Source organism: Notothenia rossii (genome assembly GCF_949606895.1).
Source record: "Notothenia rossii genome assembly, chromosome: 4".
Lineage (NCBI taxonomy): Eukaryota > Metazoa > Chordata > Actinopteri > Perciformes > Nototheniidae > Notothenia > Notothenia rossii.
In genome coordinates, this window is record NC_136902.1 from 58,473,295 (window position 1) to 58,495,989 (window position 22,695).

At 41.4% G+C, this 22,695-nt stretch overlaps 1 protein-coding gene across 1 annotated transcript in view; it reads right to left on the minus strand.

Annotated features, from left to right (window-relative positions):
* The window catches only part of rasgrp4 (RAS guanyl releasing protein 4), a 44,177-nt gene that overhangs the window by 3,896 nt on the left and 17,586 nt on the right, over positions 1 to 22,695 (minus strand). The window contains 11 exon segments of the mRNA XM_079676104.1: positions 73 to 177; positions 455 to 535; positions 661 to 936; positions 5,451 to 5,567; positions 5,660 to 5,833; positions 7,343 to 7,484; positions 7,613 to 7,744; positions 7,842 to 7,948; positions 7,950 to 8,021; positions 8,023 to 8,213; positions 9,479 to 9,636. Of these exon segments, the coding sequence (XP_079532230.1) occupies positions 73 to 177; positions 455 to 535; positions 661 to 936; positions 5,451 to 5,567; positions 5,660 to 5,833; positions 7,343 to 7,484; positions 7,613 to 7,744; positions 7,842 to 7,948; positions 7,950 to 8,021; positions 8,023 to 8,213; positions 9,479 to 9,636 (1,555 nt within the window).

Here is a 22,695-nt window from a genome sequence, read left to right on the forward strand (position 1 = left end):
TTAGTTCTGCTTTGTCCTGCCATGTAATAAGGAAGTGAAAAACAGGAGGTTGTAGCAGAGTCACACACTCACATCCACCATCTGTTTGACGTGTTTAGATATGGTGTCAGGGTCGAGCCTGGGGGTGACCCCTGACCCCCACTCGGCCACCACGGGCGCTTTCACCGGAGCGACGGGCTGTGGAGTGACACATGCAGTGGTGAGACACGAAGAACTGCACATGTGAAACGAAAAGAAAAAGAAAGAGCACACCCACCACATAACACGCTTCCCTAACGTCTGCAGCGCTTTGATGTGGCTGATTTTTGATGTGTTTCAGCAACGAGTCTGTGCTTTTGTTTTGACGAAGATTTTACTCCCACTGAGAGCACACCCTCTTCTTGTGAAGAGAGAAGTGTGAGCCTGATGGCGTTAGATAAAGCTTCAAAGAGAAGGAGTGTGCAGCTCTACTGACCTGGATCTTGGTGTTTCTGGGTTCCTTGTTGTATGAAAGTTCATATATCTCGTCCTCGGTGTAGTATAAATCTAAAGAGAGCTGAAGCAATAAAAGAACATTACATTACACGGCATTGAGCGCTTTTGGCTACATGCCCGTCCTGATCAAATGTTTCAAATCCGAATTCTATAAAAGTAAATTATCTCTGGGTCTCTGTCTCGTACCGTGAGCAGATGCAGGAGGTCTTTGTTGGCCTCGAAGGGAGGCGTGCAGCTGTGGATGGCCACCAGGTCACTGATGTTGCTGTACAGGTGCTGCAGTTTGCTCAGGTTGATCTTGTCCTGGTCGATGTAGTCCGGCAGGGCCTCGTTCAGTGAGATCAGGTCCTTCAGGTGGACGCCCAGGATGGGCACCTTGAAACCGCTGCACTCGTTGTAAAGCCGCCGGTAGTTGATGTAGTTGCTGCGTGAGGAGAGCAGCTCCGTCATCTCGCTCAAGGCCTGAGAGAGGAGAAGGGTCAAAAAGGAATGACAACACACCAATACAGACTTACACCACTGCAATATGACTGACTTTTACAATAGGAACTGTTGATGTACACTTTTATGCATTTTAGTATTTTTATTACTGGATGCTATACTCTTTAGGTTCAAGTTCTTCTTTATACTGCATAAGGACATAGTTGTATGGACAATGTCTTTATTGTATGGCATACTGTTTGGAAATGTAATTCTAATCCTGTTTTCATCAGTTCATTGTTTTAGTAAAGGCAAAACATATATATACATTTTTAGATATGACAGAAAGAAGTTGGAAGTAATAAAAACAACTTTCTTTGTTCAGAAATCTTTTGGTAGCTCACATTAGCTAAGTAAGTAGATAGGGCTAGTTTAAAGGGGACAAGTAGAAAGATGTAGACACGGACAGGGAACAGCATGATTTTTAGTTGTCGCTAAGAACTGCATTTATTTTTTATTTTTAATGGGACAGCTTTAGTCCCTTCATCAGCAAGTCTAAGGTTGAGGGCACAGAGTACCAGAGTTTTGGTGTGTAGTGGCTAAAAGTAGCATTAACACTAACAGGTTAGTGTGTTTTAATCCTGTCCTGTTAGCAATGTTACGTCCTCTCATTTTATTCTCTGTCTTTGTTTTAGTCTTTTACTGCTTATTCTTGTACCCATGTAAGTCTGTTTACGCCAGCAAGAATATTTGCTGCAAGGCTGTAGCTAACGGAGTACAAAAAAACTAGCCTAAACTACACACAAGGCTATAGGGCAGGGGTGGGGAACCTTTTTCCTCTCAAGGGCCATTTCAATTTTTTCAACATCCTCCGAGAGCCGTACGAATGATTGACCTCTGCTTAAAAGTACTAAAATCACAGCCCATTAATTTGGCCTTTCTTTCATGCTGTGCAAAGAAAAAGTAACCTCTTAATCCAGATATCCTACCATGACTCGCGCATGCATTCACGTGCACGGTTGTGGCATGACCACCAGAACAGAAAAGATATTGGACACAAGTTATGTGCAAATGTATTTAGTTTGTGGACATGATTTAAATGTGGGGGGGGGGTACCTAACCTCCTCTAGGGGGTCCGGGGGGCATGCTCCCCCGGGAAGATTTTTTTTTTTAAATGTTGAAGTTAAAAGCATCAATCTGGTGCAATTTGAGAGCAACATTAGGAGATCTATGGATCCATCTCTCAACACCCATATGAAACAGACCTGTAAGCATACTTACTTTTTCTTTATGGATATTTTACAAATCACTCCCCTTTCAAACTGTATTCTTGTTTATTAATAACAACTTTTTTTTACTGTCATATAGTATTTTATACCCGTTTACTTTATTCTCTTATTTTTTTATAACTATAATGATCATATGCAGATGTGCCTTTACCTCACTGGTTGGAGAAAAAGCTTCTTATATTCGTTAGCATAGCTAGCTAACCAGATGCTAATAACAACAAAGTTGTTGACTGTATGAAAGATGAACAGATTGCCACTGGGCTAACAACTAAAGACACAGCCACGCAAAAACTGCAGCACGTGCGGCTCCTTATGGGTACTGCTTGGAGGTGCTGGAGTGGCGTTCTGGTGCTCTCCGTCAGAACTGCACCCCTGTCAGACGAGACATCTACCACGTGATGACACGTTAGGCTCGTGTTGTGTTCAAGGACCCTGACCTTGGCCAGGAAAAACAGGCACTCGCTTTGTTTAATTTGTTTGCGGTCTAGATCTCTTTAATTTTTTTCTTTTTTGCGTGTGTTTATAAATTACCTCGAGGGCCGTACCAAATGGTCTCGCGGAGTCGCGGGCCGTATACGGCCCGGGGGCCGGAGGTTCCCCACCCCTGCTATAGGGGAATGGGGCTAAGGATTACCTTACATCCTAAAATCGTTGGGGAAGATGGGCTCTTGTTTTTGCGGATGTATGCCCAGTAAAGATGGGAGACCCTAAATCAGGGGTAGGCAAGTAAGTTTGGCCGTGTTGGGCCAATCCAGAGCCTCTGGCTAGACCCGCCCAAAGGGAGACTCGTCCTCTCTAGCCCCATTTCAGTCCCATGTTAAAAGCCAGGGCTATTATCTGTATTTTAACAGACTTATCTTTTAAATTGAGGTGTATTTTATTGTTCTCTTCAAAGTTTATTTTTCTCTGAAATCTTAGGGAGGATGGTCCTCCCTTTCCTCAATGGACAAGCCTCCACTGAGTAAAGTAGATTTATTAACTAGGTGGCCGTGTTATTTAACATACTTTTATTGTCAAGTATTGTCAAGTTCTCTGGGTTTTTGGTATTTATTTGAGTGTTTGCCCACATTTGAGAGGCTTGATGGGCAACAGAGGACGCATGGACGACTCGAATCCTTTTTCCTTTTCTTTATTTCAACTTTTCAAGGACACATTAGGATTCTTTCAGGTTGAAAACCTTTTTTTTTTTAAAAGATTACATCATGTTTTGCTTTGCAATTTAATATAATATAACCTAAATTAATCAGTAACCAAGTATTTTACTCAAACTCAATGTATTTAATAGTTAAATAAGTACTTTAATGGACCTGCTTCCCCACAACCACACATTTGCCTTATGTGACCCGCTCTATCGAAATCAGTCGGAAGTCGCAACGACTCATTTCAAAATAAACGTGGATTTGCGTAAAAAACTAGTTTTTCGGGGTTTGGGTGTTTTGTTTGATTTAAATAAACAAAGTCTTGGCTTTCAGAATATGAAACTTGTATTTCCAAAATCACACGATAAATACATGTTTGAAGCTCGTAAAGGGAAGATGACAGAACTCCCTCGCGCTCTGCTCTTCCGCAGCGCCGCCCCCCCTCCCTCCACTGACATTATGAATGTAGGAATATAGTAGGCTAATCATTGATAACACGGCAGGGTCCGTTACAGTTTGTTTTCATCTGATTTCAAATAAACAAAGTATTGGCTTTCAGAATATAAAACTTGTTTCGGCAAATTCCGATGATAAATACAGCTTTGAAGCTTGTAACGGCATAATTACAATCGGAGAACGGAGTAACTTGACGTCACAGCAGGCATAACAACAGCCGGTGTTTCTTGTGAGTGTTTTCCCCAGGAAACCAACACAATACACACAAACGCAAAAATACACAAACACACACACACACACACACACACACACACACACACACACACACACACACACACACACACACACACACACACACACACACACACACACACACACACACACACACACACACACACACACACACACACACACACACACACACACACACACACACACACACACACTCACGAGCTTCCCCCAGACCAGTAATCCAAAGCAGTAATGTCACTCTCCAAAGGTCTAAAGAGGAAAGTTGACAGTGAAAACAGGGCATTTAAAGAGGACTGGACAGCGAACTATGCGTTTATCCTACCTGGTTTCATCAATGCAAAGCTATTGTGTCTTATCTGCAATGAAGTTGTGCCTGCTTGTAAAGAATACAATATTAAGCGGCACCACGAGACGAAGCATGACACCTTCAAAGTGGCCTTTCCACCCAAGACAGAGGCACTAAAGCGCAAGATTGAAGCACTGACAGCAGGTTATGCACACAGCAGCAGGATCCTTGTGCGAGGCCTCACAGCCCAACAGAAAGTGACAACTGCGTCCCTAAAGGCGTTGCGGGTGCTCGCAAAGCACAACCGGCCATTCACTGACGCAGAGGTTTTCAAGGAGGTGATGGTGACCGTTTTGGAGGAACTGGCCACCGACAAGTCCAGTCAGTGTCAGTACACTAAAATCACAGTCACTGGGACAAGTGACAGAGCTGATGGTGGACTTCATCAAGCAGCTACGGGCCAACTTCACGTCAAGGTTTGAGGACTACTCCATCCCAAAAGACATCATTGCCTTTGTACGCGATCCTCTCACAGTCCGACCAAGTGTGGACTTCACCTCCCAGGCGAAACAAATGATCCCCTCCTTAGACGAGGCTGCATTAGAAATGGAGCTAATTGATTTTCAAACAAGCTCCCTGGTCAGCGATGCGCTCAGAAGTGCGGAGTCTGTGAGTTACTTTTGGGTGGGAAGCTCAGAGGAGTATAGCACGATCGAGAGACTCACATTTGATGTGCTCACAATGTTCCCTTCCACCTATACATGCGAGTCGTCTTTTTCTTCAATGAATGCGATAAAGACGCACGAGAGGAATCGATTGACGCATAAAAACCTTAAGAACCGCGTCCATATCACCAGATATCCAAAAAATAGCGACCGATGGGAGATGTCAGTTTTCACATTAAGTCAGTACCAAGCCTGTCGTAATTGTATTTAATAGCCTAATTATATTTTATCTATTCGGACATTATAGCCTATATGTGCGACTGTCGGTCCGATGTTAAAAATATATATATATATATATTTTATTCTCAAAATTACGGGCCACATATTATTGCTGGCGGGTCAACAATGGCCCGTGGGCCGCCTGTTGCCGACCCATGCCCTAAGTGATATAGGGTTGTTTTGTAACTACCTTAGTGATGTCGGGGGTCAGCAGGTTGGAGGTGTCTTTGAGGCGGGAGATGGAGCTGTGACAGAGGCCCCCGGTCACTGCCATTAGAGTGTTAAAGTTTTGCAGAGCTCGAAGTCTCTGAAGAGGAAAGAGGAGAGTGAAAGTCATTTTTGATCAGTTCTTGGTTGTCCAATCCCCCTTGTGATGTTTGAACCCCTGATCCAGTTTACCTGAGCCACGTGGATGAACTTAGTGAAGACCTGGGCTCTCTGCTGGGCCGTGTGTCTGCTGAGGATCATCAGCTGCACCCACTGGGAGACCCCGTTACACATCATGACGGAGCGCTCCAGAGCAGGGTTGTCCCTCACCGAGCCGCGCATCACATAGCTGCGGTAGTCCATGAACTGGCCAATCAGAGAGCAGCGTTTATGCGGGAAACAACTGTTTTTAATCAGTTTTTCAAGCAGAAGTGTAGAAATCTGTCACAAATTCAACCCGATCACCATTTACCAACCACCTGATTGTATTATGAATAACTGTTCAGTGCAAGAGGAGAAACAATGTATTACTTCCTAATGCTTTTACTCTTCTCTTCCATAAGAGAAAACTATTCTAACATCTAGAAGGAGCATTGAACCTGACTTATTAATTAAAGAAAGCTATTTTGACATCGTGCTACCTTTACATCGACCAGCTTTCCGGTTTCTTTCCTATGTATGTTCTGAGGGGGTTTACAAAGTGATTTGGTCATATATCATTCATAGGCTGTTTTCTGATGAATAGAGTGATGCCCAGAATGAGTCCTAAAACCCTGAAATGAGTAATGAAATGGTTCAGCACTTCCAGTTCCATAAGTGTTTTTAGTTAGAGGCCTGATAGAAGGTCTGTGGTTAACACAAGCTGAAGGGATTTGAATGTTTTATTGTACAAAATCATTTTCAGTACATATCCCTCCGAAGATTCTATGTGTCTTAAAAACAGCGGTTGCTAACAATTGGCTGAATGAGAATACTAGACGTCATCATGCCAAACAGTTGCTGCTTTTAGCATAGCAGTGGTTCAATTATTTATTTTATTTAATCGTTTATTTGAACCGGGACAGTGCACATCGATGAACAATTTAAGACAAAGCAATGCTTACAAGTGTAAATGAGCCGGATTTGAGCTTTAAGCTAATTTCCATCCGCAGTCCCCTCACATACAACATGAACATGGCATTTATATACATGGCAAAAATAAATACATGACATGCAGCCTACCGTTAGTTTTTTTCTTGCCTCTATCTAACAAATTATAAAGGTTGTGATAATATTTGAAGATTATCTTGCTGATCAAAATGTTTAACTTTTATAAATGTGTGTTTGCCACAGATTTTATTTTCTGCAATATTAGGAAATCTAATTGAGAAATCCCATTGCTTCTAGTCTTCCGGGTTCAGCCTACAAACATACTTCCTCACTGATCCACTGTGGAGTGATACAAAGGAAAACTATTCTAAAATAGCACATACAGTTTATTTAATTAGATAATGATAGTTTTTGGTTTAATGCTCATAAGCTCTTTTTTAGGATGTAAGTAATGAAACCGTCCATTGGGTCTTGCTGGAGAAATGCTCAAATTTGCATAAACAGTAAGTAATGCGGCAGATAATATTCACCAATCAAAAGGTATTCCTCACAATCTGCTCATACTAAAGCTTTTTTTTAAAGACTGGGCCCTTTTCATTGTGTGGCCGATAAACCCTCAGCAACAAGGAATGGATTTGACTCTATATATTATAAGACATTTAGCATTTGAATTGGGATTTGGTCATAAAGTGTCTTAATTAATCTATTTTGTTTGTCTTGGTCCTGGCAACCTGAAAAGGCCTCATTAAGCAAAGTAAACAGTTCTAAGCTGTTGCCTGAACTCACTGAGACGTTGCAGAAGTTCTTGAACTCCAGGTAGCTCAGGTGCTCGGCCATCTCATGTGGCTCCATGTGGTCGAAGATCAGAGACACCTTCCTCTTCTTCACAGAGGGCGAGGGTGCCTGGAACATGTTTGCATGAGGGCCTCTGGGGACAAAAATAGACGTGAATTTTTCTAAAAAAAACTCTATTTTCTATTTTTAGTAAAACATGTTTGGCTAAATAACGCCATTCCTTCATGCAATAGGGGTGAATGAAACAAAAACACGGCTCACAAGCAGGAGTTGTCGACAAGTTGGGAGTGCGTTTCAACTCCATCGGACCGCACCAGCGCCCACAGGTCCCCCATGGTCTGCTCCAGGAGGGGGTCCGCCTCAAACACCGCCGGGAACTGGCTGATCCACTGCCTTGCCACCAAGCAGCACAGGAAATATGCTTACTACCCGCACAGAGAGCAGGATAACCAGTTCTGTCACACAACATGTGCCCGGTGCCCTTACTCACCTGATGAGGTGGCAGATCTGAGTCCGCTTCAGGCCCCTCTTATCCGAGGGACAATCCTTATAAGTGAGAGAAAGAGTCAAGGATCTGAAACACCCTGTGCAAGAAGTGGCAGAACATTACACTAGCAGGGATATATATTTCAAATCTGCTTGTGGACAAAACAAAGCCACGGCTGTTTCCCTGATCTGATTAAAGGACGTGGACATGTGATCAGGAGCAGTACCCCCGTGGGACCTGCACTGAGAGACAGCGGAGGATATAGAGTGAGAAGTTTCTGGGCGAACATCTGAGATGGCACCACCCAACCGTGCATCATCAGGGTCATATCGACCAGCTGGGACCCCCTGGGGCTGGTGAGCTTCCCCTCTGGATCTGCAGCCAAAAAACAGCAGAGGATTAGTTAAAACTACAAAAATAACACCAGGAAGTGGACAAGCAGGGTGGGTCAGTGGACAAGTTCAGCTGGTTTTAGACACTCAGCTCCATTTGAGTGGGCTTTAGATTGTCATAATGCTCTTCTCCATGTGCTTTGTTTTTCTGGCTGATTGGACTTCAATTTCCTGTAGGAGTGAGTGTGTTACCTTGCGATAATATGACCATCCACCATTGGAGAAAAATCCAACTGTATATTAGGGTAGAAATAGGCAATTGAAGGAAAAAAAGACGTGGACAATTGTGTCTTATTTAGTTTGAAGTGTACCTTTTCATAAAAAGAGCAACCAAGTGAAAGTCAATGTCTATCACTGGGTTGCTTATGGCAGTTGGTAAAAGAAGGGCTTTATTGAAATGGACTGGCATGTGGGGGTTTCACCACTTGTGGACGGTTTTCTTCTTCTTCTTATTATAAATATTCAATCTCCAAGACAAGGTGATATTATTATTATTATTATTATTATTATTATTATTATTATTATTATTATTATTATTATTATTATTATTATTATTATTAATTGTAGTAGTGGAATACTTTTTATTGTTATAATTAATATTATATTTCCCTGGATTAACCCAGATTGACCAAGGACCTTATTATTATTATTATTATTATTATTATTATTATTATTGTTATTAGCATTAGCATTATAATAATATGAATAATACATTATTATTATTATTATTATTATTATTATTATTATTAGTAGTAGTAGTAGTATAAGTAATATAAGTATGTTTATGTTATTTTTCATATGTTTATATTACATTATTAATACATTTGTATATGCATTATTATTTCAATTATTCAAGTTAAAACTTTAAGCACCACAAAATAAATCTAATTGACCTCCTTTAGTGTGGCAGGAGGACCTCTGCCAATCAGGCTGTGTGTGATCTGTACATCAGTATTATATGACAGGTTTTTGTGATGTTGATGAATTGACCAATGAGAAGAGACAGACTGGTTCAGCGCAGCATGGGAATAGCTGGTTGGCCTCAGCGGTCCAACAGAACAAAGCTTGATTGTATGAGACTGCCCTTTGTCTCCCCCCCTCCGCCCCCTCCCTGTCAGTCTCTCTCAGCCTGCACCGCCCCCCCCCCCTCCTCCTCTCTCCCTCATCCCTCATTTATATAACCTGCTTGTGATGAAGAGTAAAGACACATGACAAAGTTGGGGAACACGCTGACACGTAGCGACTGACCGAAGCAGTTCAGGCAGCGCTGGATGAGCTCATCCAGGCTGGCAGCTCCGGGGTTGGGGGCCGAGCTGGGGCCCTGCAGGGCCCTCGTGATGTCCTGGGGACTGGGACATGTGTTCCTCCTGCGCTGGACCAGCTTCCTGCTCTCTCCATGGGGCTTCCTGAGGGGGTGAGAGACCAGTCTGACTCAGAGGAGAATGCAATGTGTATCTGACCCTGATGTAGAAGAAAACCTGGCTGCCAAAAGAGAAGTGACTGTGCCAAAAGGGCCAAAAACAATGAAACATAACCGGCAAAATGTTTTCCCCAATTCTCAAAAAAATTCAAACAATTTATTTACTCAGAGAATGAAAAACTAAAGGATCGTACTGGGAACATTTAAGAAAGCTGCATTCGCACATCTATTTTCCTTCTTTTTTTATTGATGTATTAAATGTATATGTTATCCTTCATAATAATCAATCATTTGCCTATATGATTTCAGAAATGGGACTTTTTGTTGAATTTGTCAGGGAACAATTTTCCCCAAATTCTCTAATAGACACCCAAAATTGATGAAATCACACAATGAAAATCTAGAAATCGTACTGAGTATGATGTATGTATTACCAGTTATATCTTGTTTAATAATCAAAATACCGCCTATATGATTTGAGTTTTTTTGGCTACTATGAGGGGTTATAAATGGGACTTGGGTGAGTTTTTAGTTCAATTAGTTCATTCATGTTAAAAAAATAACATTGTTTTCCTTGTAAAGAACAACATTCGCCTTAGTTGAAAACATACAAATTCATATTGTGATTGTAATTTTTTGCACAATGCTTTGGCAGTACTGAGAGAGAAAGAGTCAGACATACAGGAGGATGAGCAGCGTGGAGATACAGTTGCAAGAAAAAGTATGTGAACCCTTTGGAACTACCTGGATTTCTGCATAAATTGGTCATAAAATGTGTTCTGATCTTCATCTAAGTCACAACAATAGACAAACACAGTCTGCTTAAGCTAAAACCACACAAATAATTATATGTTTTATGTTTTTATTGAACACACCATGTAAACATTCACAGTGCAGGGTGGAAAAAGTATGTGAACCCTTGGATTTAATAACTGGTTGACCCTCCTTTGGCAGCAATAACCTCAACCAAACGTTTCCTATAGTTACAAATCAGACCTGCACAACGGTCAGGAGGAATTTTGGACCATTCCTCTTTACAAAACTGTTTCAGTTCAGCAATATTCTTGGGATGTCTGGTGTGAATCTCTCTCTTGAGGTCATGCCACAGCATCTCAATTGGGTTGAGGTGAGGACTCTGACCGGGCCACTCCAGAAGGCGTATTTTCTTCTGTTGAAGCCATTCTGTTGTTGATTTACTTTTGTGCTTTGGGTCGTTGTCCTGTTGCATCACCCATCTTCTGTTGAGCTTCAATTGGTGGACAGATGGCCTTAAGTTCTCCAGCAAAATGTCTTGATAAACTTGAGAATTCATTTTTCCGCCGATGATGGCAATCTGTCCAGGCCCTGAGGCAGCAAAGCAGCCCCAAACCATGATGCTCCATCCACCATACTTCACAGTTGAGATGAGTTTTTGATGTTGGTGTGCTGTGCCTTTTTTTCTCCACACATAGCGTTGTGTGTTCCTTCCAAACAACTCAACTTTGGTTTCATCTGTCCACAGAATATTTAGCCAGTAGTGCTGTGGAACATCCAGGTGCTCTTTTGCAAACTTCAAACGTGCAGATCAGAACACATTTTATGACCAACTTATGCAAAAATCCAGGTAATTCCAAAGGGTTAACATACTTTTTCTTGCAACTGTAAGTAGAGCAGCATGTGGTGAGGTGCTGCAGGTCAGCGTCTGAGGAAATGCAGCATCTGATAAGCTGTCTGACTCTGAACCATCACACACTCACACAACAAACATGTGTTTCTGCACCTGAAGCTGCCAGCATCATCAGGCCCACTTTATGGTGAAACAATCCAGAAATGCACATCATCTGTCAATAGCTCACACTCTTTACTACATTGATAATTTATTTAATTTCATTGAGTTGTACCTCATAGGTTGTGAAGGATATTTCAACCTACAATTATTTGTCAATGTGTATCCATTAGTTAATGCATGCATTCTATTTTTTTGTAAGCTGTCATAATGGCTTTTTATAATGTAGTGCAGTAGAAGTAAAAAGCACCATAAACTAAAAATACTAAAGTACAAGTACCCTAAATTGTGTTTAAGTATTATACTTGAGTTAATGTACTTAATGCATTGTCAGAGTTTTCGTTTCAATGGATAATTCTAATTAAGTGTGGTCATGTTCGAATCATGAAAAACTATTTTTTTCTGTTTGCCAAACAAATAGTGCTTTCAAAAGCTCAAATTCCTTTTAATGCAATTGCAATTAAAGAGACGATTGATGTGCTATTAGTTAATAGGGTATATATAATCATAATGACTTGTACGGTGGCCCTGAAGTGCAAGTCAAAACAACATTTCAGAAAACACCACAACATTTCAGAAAACACTACAGCATTTCAGAAAACACTACAGCATTTCAGCAGCTCTGAGTGCTAACGGCTAATGGCTGATGTGTTGGGACATGTTGAGCTGTCGGGTGCTGACCAATCATGAAGCGTCATTTCTTGATTGGCAGCAAAGACAACCAATCACAGCAGTGCTTCTCTGGCTGGCTCTGTCGAATCACAAACAAGAAGTGTTCTCCCTAAAGGAATACCCTTTCCGTAAAAGTTGAAATGTTGAAGCGTTTTGTGAAATGCTGTGGTGTTTTCTGAAATGCTGTAGCGTTTAGTGAAATGCTGTAGTGTTTTGTGAAATGCTGTAGTGTTTTCTGAAATGCTGTAGCATTTAGTGAAATACTGTAGTGTTTAGTGAAATGCTGTAGCGTTTTCTTAAATGCTGTAGCGTTTAGTGAAACGCTCTAGCCGCTAGAGCAGGGGTTCCCAAAGTGCGAGGCGCACCTCTCCTTGGGGGCGCCAGAGAGCTTCAAGGGAGGCGCAGCCGCCAGAAGAAAATAAAGAGAATAAGTGAAATCTAGCTAGTTAACTTCAGCTAAATGTATGCGAGCAGCAAAATATGGATAGATTTTTTGTGAAGTTACCTAAAGTGAGAGAGGAGACAGCGTCTGTCAAAAAACGGAGGAAGTATGACAATGATTATTTGAAGCTAGGATTTTCATGGACCGGTGCTGATGACACTCCACTGCCACAGTGTGTTATCTGCAACGAGGTGCTAGCTAATGACAGTATGAGACCATGTAAACCCCGGCGTCATATTGAGGCGAAACACCCATGTTTGGTGACCAAGCCACAGGAGGTTTTTGACTGGAAGCTCAAGGAATTGCAGTCACAGAAAAATGTCATTGACACATTTAGCACTGTGAATACAAAGACAACCGAAGCATCATACCGAGTGGCGTTACGGATAGCTAAGGCAGGTAAACCTCACAACATTGGTGAAACGTTACTCCTCCCTGCTGCTAAAGACATCTCCGTCTCAACTATTTCTCTCCGAGTGCAACGTATGAGGAACCTGCCATCCTTAACCTCAACATGTTTAAAACATAAAGATAAAGAGGTTTAAAAAAGCTATTGTTTCATGTTTTAAGGAGGTGACGCTCAGCAAAAAGAGAAAGGAAGCGAAAACAGAGCATTTTATGACATTTTCTCTCACTGGACCTCTTTGAAATGCAATTGAATACCCCTGCATTATAGCAACAACAACAATAATAATAATAATAATAATAATAATAATAGCAATAATAATTGGGAGGGGGGGCGCGGCTGTGATTATGTTCTCTGAGGGGAGGCTCACCTTCCCACACTTTGGGAACCCCTGCGCTAGAGCATTTCACTAAACGCTACAGCATTTCAGAAAACACTTCAACATTTCAGAAAACGCTACAGCATTTCAGAAAACACTACAGCATTTCACTAAACGCTAGAGTATAGCGTTTAGTGAAATGCTGTAGTGTTTTCGTCCAACTGATATATATTTCACTAAACGCTAGACTCTAGCGTGAAATGCTGTAGTGTTTTCTGAAATGCTGTAGCGTTTTCTGAAATGTTGAAGTGTTTTCTGAAATGCTGTGGCGTTTTTTGAAATGCTGTAGCGTTTTCTGAAATGCTGTAGCGTTTTCTGAAATGTTGTTTTGACTTGCACTTCAGGGCCACTGTAGACTTGAACCTCTCGCATGAATTTGAAAACCAAAGTCAACATAGATGTGTTTATTAGTTGAGAGTTACCGGTCAAAGTTGCCATTACATTGCCTTTGTGGTATATTGCATGATTTCCAACGATAGTTACATTAAACCATGACGATCTAAACCAAAATCTAAATTTGAGATCTGTACTACAATATGTAACGTATCTACACTGGTTTACAAACCTTTGTAATTTCTATGCGTTTTCTCAATAAAAAGTATCTTTCAGTGCCTGAGTGTATAAGAGCAGCAGAGTTTGAGTCTTGCGCTGCAGCTGTTATTGACAGCATGAAGGATATGTTGTTTTAGAGTTCATCATTCCCTCCAAAGGTTTGCTTCCACTGGACAGTGTTGATTGTTAACTGTCTCCTTTGGCTTTCAATGGCAAAACTTTTTCTTGGTAAGATGCCTGAAAAAGGTTCGTGTTTACTGAAAGCTAAAAGCTGATTTTCACATTTGGTTCTACGACATAAAATGCATCAGTAAATACCCCACTAGTGAATGTCCAAAGCTTCTATGGGGCATAAAAGTTAATAAATAAGACACCCCGACTTCATCTCGTTAAACATTAACCCCCTTTAGCTTGCGGCGGTGACGTGAAGTCATGTACTATAAGCGTAATGTTTCCTTTAAAGGGTATGGTTAGCTTGTAGCTACTGGCAATGCATTTACGCTTCAACTATTATAGTGTTAATATGTGGAGTTTATCCTGCTGAACATAACATGTATCATATATGTGTGTTTGCAGACCTTGGCAAACACAATGTAAAAATACTATTGCTTTTGGTCAGAGATCCTTGGTAACTTCCTGACGGGCATACACGAACACGTCATCTCTGCACCGCTCTAAACCCTACAGTAAAGATGTTGAGTTTGGTCAGCCAACATTCAGATCAGGTAGCAGCACTTATTTTCTAATATGAAGTTGTTCATTTCGCACGTATAAGTTGCTCTTATAAAACAAAGGACACTTGTTGGTTTATGATGTGATTAATGCTTCCTCTTCAGATCAGGGTCTCAGTTTAGCAACGTCTGACTTTATTTCACAATAATCAGTAACACACCCTGTTCAACCTCGGAAAGTGAAGGCAAAGGGATTGATCTATATGCCTCCTCCCAAATGTTTAATGAGACCACAGTTTAAGTAAACCATGACTATTGTGTGTGTGTCCTTTAAATTGTGTCTGTAGAAACGGTGTTTTGCACCGCAGTGAAACTGTGTTGCTGTGTACTGCAGCTAATGTCATGATATTACCAGGAAACACTCTGAGTTCAGAGAACTGGCGGCTACAAGTTCCCTGAATGACCAGACCTGCATCCTCTTCTCTCAGCCTGTGTTTGTGTGTGTGGCTCACACACACATATCACTCAACATGCACATGCTGCTTTATGTACAACACATGGATGGACACTCATGGATGCTTAGTTTCATAAAGTTCTGACATTCACTGACCTATTTACACCCTGAGCTGCCCTCCTGTCAGTACGTGCTGGCACAGTTATCACAGCACATGTCTGAAGAGAACTGGATACAGCGTTTGAGACGAGGTGTCGTTCATTCCTTTGAAAGTTACTCAGTGGTGCATGAAGCCAAAATTGGCTGACTCTAGAGAGGAGAATTACCCAGATCTGGGCCCATAGAGCATGTGCACTTGCATTGTTTTCCTTAAGCCTGCCTCCAATCCAAAGCGACACAAAGTAGCCCAACGGAGGTGGTACTTGATGTCATTTGGGCCAAAGACTTTTTTTCATTGACTTATATTGGGAAATAAAAATGTTCAGTTTTTTTACGAAAATGAAAAAAAACTTGACTGTACCAACACTTGAAAAACCTTTAAAACTTGTAAAACAAGCTAAAAGCTGAATCCAGAGTCATTTTTGGTGCTGCTGTGAGGGAGCGACCGGGAGGTGGGGTTTGGATGGATGTGGAAGATCCCGGAAAGATCTGCATACTTTAATTCTTCGAGAATCAAGCCGTTTTGGCTTCATGCGCCAATGAGCAACTTTGTAGGAATTAACGTGGCCCTTCCTCCAATGCTGTATCCAGTTGTCTTTATACTTGTGGTCTTTGGCTTCATTAAATGAATGGGGAGGTAAACAACTCCAATTATTTTAATTAGGGCTATTCAAGTACTGGGCTATTTAAGTTTTTACCCAAAAAAATATGAAAATACTCTGATTTACAGACATCTCTTTACCAATGTAAGTGAATGGCAAAAAGTATCTTTGGCCGCAATGATGTCACGGACTGACATGGAAGTTATTGCACCACCGTTTGGTATGGAGTCAGATTTGGGTCAATATTCTAGCGCGCAAAAAACAAGCTACTCACAAGCGGAAAATGTGCTTTTACACACGCATGAAATGACCCTCGCGCGCAGATTAAACCCCCACGAGCAGAGACAGCCCTCTTGCTCTCTCGCGGGAGTGTCAGCCTCAGTCGCTCGTGGAGTCTGTCTGCGCGCGCTTGAAAAGTTTCTGACACTTTGAGGCGGAGCCACTGGACTTTGATTGACAGCTGCCAGGAAACCTGGAGTTGCCAGGTTTGATAAATGCCTGAACTACCAAGAGCCGAGGAGTGACAGCAGCAATATCAGTTGGATGAGATTGAATGGTAAAGATGTCCATAAAACACCATTATATTCGTAAAGTGTACAGCTAATATATATATATATATATATATATATATATATATATATATATATTAATTCATTTTATATAAAACAATATATTTTTTGAATGGGCTGTATCTGTCGAAAACTGCTAGCTACTGTCTGCTGGATGCACCTCTTACGAAATGAACTATAAATGAACTATAGTATTACTATAGTATACTGAAAGAGTTGTATAGTGTCCTATAGTAAGTTTGTAGTGTTCTGTAGTATTTTTCACCTGCTATCGTATTACTATAGTTTTTTCTGTAGTGCCATTTTATTAGCTATAGTAGCCCTATAATATTTCAATAGTAATACTATGTATCTAGATCTTTGTAGTATTCCTTTATTATTTTAAATAGTATAACTATAATATAATAGTGTTTCATAGTTGTTTTTTAAACACACTATAGACCACTCCTAGTAATATCATGATATTGTCATAGTGATATTATTACTATAGTGTTTGTAAAAGTACTACTATAGTTTTTTTTTTTGTGTTTCCGTATTAAGACTATATTATTTTAAATAGTAGCCTAATACTACAACACACTCTCACTCCATAATCGTCCAGGAGCGACGTTTGGTCAGGGTCCCGTGGCGTGCAGTAGTGACACTCCTAGGCTCCTTCAGCTTCATAAAGGGACGCAAATAGCTTTCAACTGATTGCAATGTATTCCCATCTGCGGCGGGATTTGACGCTCATGGAAGCACGGCATTCGTTTGTGTGTAGTACCCCTCACTGCAGTGTGCAGTACCACAGGCCCCTCCTTCTCGACCTCAAGATCGCCCCTCCTTCTAAACCTTTGAGCACGTGACGGGACGCCCCTCCTTCTCAACCTTTGAGACACGTGACAGGACGCCCCTCCTTCTCAACCTTTGAGGCACGTGACGTCCCGACTCCCGTGTTGTGTACTTACCCAGTCACAAAAGTAACATATTATAAGGCACGTGACGTCCCGACTCCCGTGTTGTGTACTTACCCAGTCACAAAAGTAACATATTATATCTTATATTATTAATATATATATAATTCTGATGTCTGTGGTTATTTAAACATTCCCTGATAAACGTTATTTCAGCGTCAATAAATGAGTGTTAATCCCAGTGTGTTTAGTGTGCAACATCACATGTCATTTCACCTTCAATTCACGGTTTTCAAAACGTTAGCCACATGCTAATGCTAACCGGAAATGAAGAATTTTCTGAATAAAATTGTTAAGTTAATAGCTAGTGTGAACTTCCGGTTTTTTCAGAATAAAACTGCTTTAAATTAAAACCCTGTATTTAATTTAAATTACGTCATATCAACATTGATTTTAATTTCTTACAGTAGGAGAGGTTTTGGAGTTTAGGTTTGGGAGGGAGGAAGGAAGATTAGGATTAGGTAAAAAGGTAGGGAGTGGTTAGGGTTAGGATGGGGGGAAGGGAAGGGTTAGATTGAAGGGTTATGGCTAGAAAGGATCCGTCTTGTGTAAAACTCTCGCGAGAGTTTGGCTGAATGTCACATGGCTGAATGTTTACGTTTGACAGGCAGCCTTTCAGTTCGTTAACATCAGTGGGCCACAGCAACTGATGATGAGAAGCTAAACTATCTATTAATTATGTCAATTACAGGGAGTGTGGTTGTTGAAATAGGGGGTTAGCGGTCTTGCTGGTGTTCAAAGAAGAATGACAACACTGTAGGTTAGCAACACTATGGTTTATTTTTTATTCACAGGCAAGTCAACGTTGTCGCAGTAAAAGTCCCAAGATAGCTCCTGGTGCAATAAAATGTTCCCTTGCAGAGTTTTACTATTATGTCTGATGTTTCTCTATTAATATTGCTGGTGCATTAATGTGTATGTTGCATCATGTTACTGCTGTAGATGTGTTTCCGAGCCGCTCCGATTACAACGAGAGTTACAACGAGAACGTGACGTCATATTTACAGTAGACGGATCCTTTCTAGCCATAACCAGATTGAAGGGAGGGAAGAGGGTTATGGCTAGAAAGGATCCGTCTAATGTAAATATGACGTCACGTTCTCGTTCTAACTCTCGTTGTAATCGGAGCGGCTCGGCTGTAATCGGAAAGGGTCGGGGTGGGCGGGACGCGGGAAGATCGAGAAGAGACGTCGTTCAAACTCTAGGAAACGACAGCAGTGTGGGACCTTATTGCAGGAAATTACTGAGCACACATACCACCTACAGGATGAGACGTTCATGTGTACAGTGATATCAAGACTAAATGATCTTTTGGAGGACGTAAAGCAACACACCACACATGACAGTAGTCTTCCTCTCACCTTCACGCCCCCCAAACACAAAAGGCAGAAGAGGACCATAACACCTCTCAGTACCAGCCATCGTAGACACCCTTTTTCAGGCCGGGTGGGTCATAAAGCTGAGGTCATGAGATCCAACTACAGAGTGGACAGCTTGAACAAGATTTTAAAAGCTAAGTCCCCAGAGTCTAATGCGGGAGGAGCAGGCAGGGGTACGAAGAGGAGGATAGATGCTTTAGGTAAGAACAAAGTATACTTTTGCCATCTCCTCTATATTCATAAAACACAGCCAATCATCCATTCCAATCCTATGTGACATGGCACAGTTCATTTCACTCCAATAGAAATTGGTATAAAAGAGACCATTAGTCTTCTCATTGTGCTTATTGCTGTGGATAGGTGTTAACTATTGTTGTTGTATTGTATAATCTCAAAAGTTGTTTTCATCCAAGGCACCACCGCCAGGTGAATGTTGGAAGCTTGGAGATGAATGGAGCTGTAAAGAGGTGGTAAGTAAAACAACGTTTTTAATCCATTGCATGTGATTGATGTAGTTATAAAAAGTATATCATAAGCTGCCATTACAGTCTAAATATCTAACAGCAAAAGGAGGAGAGTCTGAGGAGGAGAGGAGATGAGGAGAACAGAGGAGAGGAGACAGCAAAAGGAGGAGAGTATGAGGAGAAGATGAGGAGAGGAGAACAGAGGAAACAGGGAAAGCAGAGTAAAGAGCAGAGTTGAAAGAGAAGTTGAAAGCAGAGCAAACAGTAGCAGGAGAAGTAGAGCAAATGTAAAAGTAACTTTGAAAAGTATCAGCAAGAAGATCAGAGTTGCATAATGTTATTTTGTTTTATTCGTTACTGTTATATTAATGTTGTATGTTAATTTTTGTACATAGGATAAGATGATCTTAACCTTGAACTCGATTCATGACCTCATTTCATTATTAAAACCTTAATATCAAATTACAGACTGGATTCAAATTAGGATCTCCAAATGTGTTGATGTAATGTTTGTGATAAACTGAAGGATAAACTGTTCCTTTATGTGTTGAGAAAATTCCCCTCCCTCTTAAGCCAAGTAAGGTGTTTAAAAAGCCTCTTGGATCAGCTGGAAAATGCATCATCACAAAGCTGAAAACAGCTGTTTCACTTTACTTTTGAAAGATACGACAGAGACAAAGCTACACATATATGATGATATTATAGAATATGATGCATTGCTGCAGATTAAACTACCCAACGGGATATAAAAGAGGTAAACACATCTACAGCAGTAACATGCAACATACATTTTATTGCACCAGGAGCTATCTTGGGACTTTTACTGCAACAACGTTGACTTGCCTGTGAATACAAAATAAAACATAGTGTTGCTGATCTACAGTGTTGTCATTCTTCTTTCAACAGCAAGACCGCTAACAAGTATTTACATACCTAATATAGTTTAGTTTCTCGCCATCCCAAACGTAAACATTCAGCCACGTGACTGCGCTTCCGAGCCGCTCCGATTACAACCGAGCCGCTCCGATTACAACGAGAGTTAGAACGAGAACGTGACGTCATATTTACATTAGACGGATCCTTTCTAGCCATAACCAGGGAAGAGAACTGCTACCCCGGAAACAGGATGCAACGCGTCATCAGTGAAGCTCGTCACGTGCCTCAAAGGTTGAGAAGGAGGGGCCGTCCCGTCACGTGTCTCAAAGGTTGAGAAGGAGGGGCGATCTTGAGGTTGAGAAGGAGGGGCGTGTGGTACTGCGCACTGCAGTGAGGGGCTTCTCGTTTGTGTCGGCTGCCCTTAAAGGCAATGTGAGCCTCCATTCCCATTGGATAACGGAGAATTGTACACCCGGAAGTTAGTATTCCCCTTACTGTCGATTGATTTTACAGTGATATCTGCACTACTCATCGACTAAAAAACACCAGATTATCCTTGTTAATTACACAACATTGATTGGTTTAAATTGTGTGCAATGCTTTTGTATTTTTCCCCTTCGATTCGGAGAAACAAATATTTTTTCGGAGTAAAGGATGGCAGAAGACACTACACTACCCAGAATCCCCAGCTATCGTTTAGGACTACACCTTGTGCTCTGTTTGACAAACCCCTTTTTTTTTCACCATTCAGTGATCTTCAAATTTCTCCATGCAGAAAAAAAAACATGGCCGAACTTCGTTTTATTCTCGGTGGAAAATGTCTATTTTAAAGTTAGTTTGGCCATTAAAATGCGTTTTGATGTCATTTGATGCGAGAAATATGAGTTTTATTTCAGATTATGTGTGCAGTGGATGTACATGATCTTTAGTTTGCTTGTTATTACGAAGATTACTTCAGGAAATTGCGTCCATAGAACGTTTTCATTGTTACCAAGGTGGTTGCGAGGGACGCTACTATCGATATTATTTCTGTTATGTTGTGCAACCTTTTAATGGTGTTATCTTTATTGCTACCCCCTTCCCCGTCAATGTATTGGTCCACAGCGCAAACATATCAGTTTAAAGAGCCTGTGACACGATTTTCCCCCATCATCCAAACCCATCAATTTGAGTAAATATTGTCCCCTTGAAAACCGTTACTGAACTGATTTTTGATATTTGTACTTTGATAACCATTAATCTGCACTTCAATGTTGACCATTTCCTGGATCTTCTCTGGGATTCTTCAAGTCCCGCCAAATTATGGGTGACGTCAATGCGGGCACAGCGCTCCAGCTGCACCGTTCAGGATCCCAGCATCTGCATGTAAACGCACGATGGCGCACACAGCAGCAAGCTCAGACAGCGATGACAGTTTAATTTTGAACGTGTCTGAGAGCTCATATGAGGCTGAAGGATCGGTTTATTTTGTATAGAAGTTTAGGAATTAGTTGCGTCAATATGGGCGATCATACGGTCATGTAGCCAGTGGTGGACTGGGACTAAAAATCAGCCCGGGACTCTCGACCGGCCCACTTCGGTACCACTAGTAAATTGTCAACCGGGGGAGTGGGGGATGTGCTAGTGACTTATCCGACCGGCCCACTTCGGTACCGGCCCATCGGGATTCGTCCCGATGGCCAGTCCGCCACTGCACCCAGCCCAGCCCGCGTAAACTGTCAACGGGGGGAGCCTCGCTGCGGGGAAACGGTGGACCTAGTGTCCCGATCGGAGTGGGAATAATAATAATAATAATAATAATAATAATAATAATAATAATAATAATAATAATAATAATAATCGGTGCATTTTATCCATTAATTTCCCCAACATTGTGGTAAAAAAAAAACACACGTTTAATCCATGTTGGTGTAGCCTACTACTACAACCAGTGGTGTAGTGGGGATGTTTTTACTGGGTGGACGGGGTGGTGGGTGGACGGGAGACACTATGGACGCGCTCGTGAACTGTCAACGGGGGGGGGGGCTTGGGGACCTCTGTGTCGCCTGTCAGCGCAACTTACATTATGCCGTTTAGACAATATAATACTAAAGGGCGGTGCCGGCTGTCAGCGAACCGATCCGGCCTTTCTGCGCGACTATCACTCAAATGCGGGACATAGTCTCAATGTGTGGGACGCGGGACAAATAATAAAAATGCTGTGTGTGCAGGGACACCTGGTCACCCTACACACACAGTTCTGCCCCTCACACTTCAAGTTGCATAAATGCTTGAGCTACGTTTCTATTATAATTACTGTGAAATCTGCCTATTATGTTTTCGTCATTATTACAACAAACACACACTTGCAACTGATAACACTGGCAATGATTTTAGATGTATTAGACTATTAAAAAAAGAAATCATGCTTCAAATAAGTCCAACGCCCACTACACCACTGACTGCAACTACAAAAAGCTAAGGTTTGTTTTCTCATCAGGAAATGCAGACCGGCTCAAAGAAAAGATTTTTAAATCATCAGCCTCACGATCATTTAATGTATCATATGTTCGCCAAATTGACATGAAAGCAATAATAAATGTAGTTTCATCCACTTGAGTCTACAAAAATAATCGATTTGTTTTTATATCACATCCGACGGGAGGAAATTCAGCAGCTCTCACTACCGATTTTTAATCCTAATTTAATCATCATCTTCACCA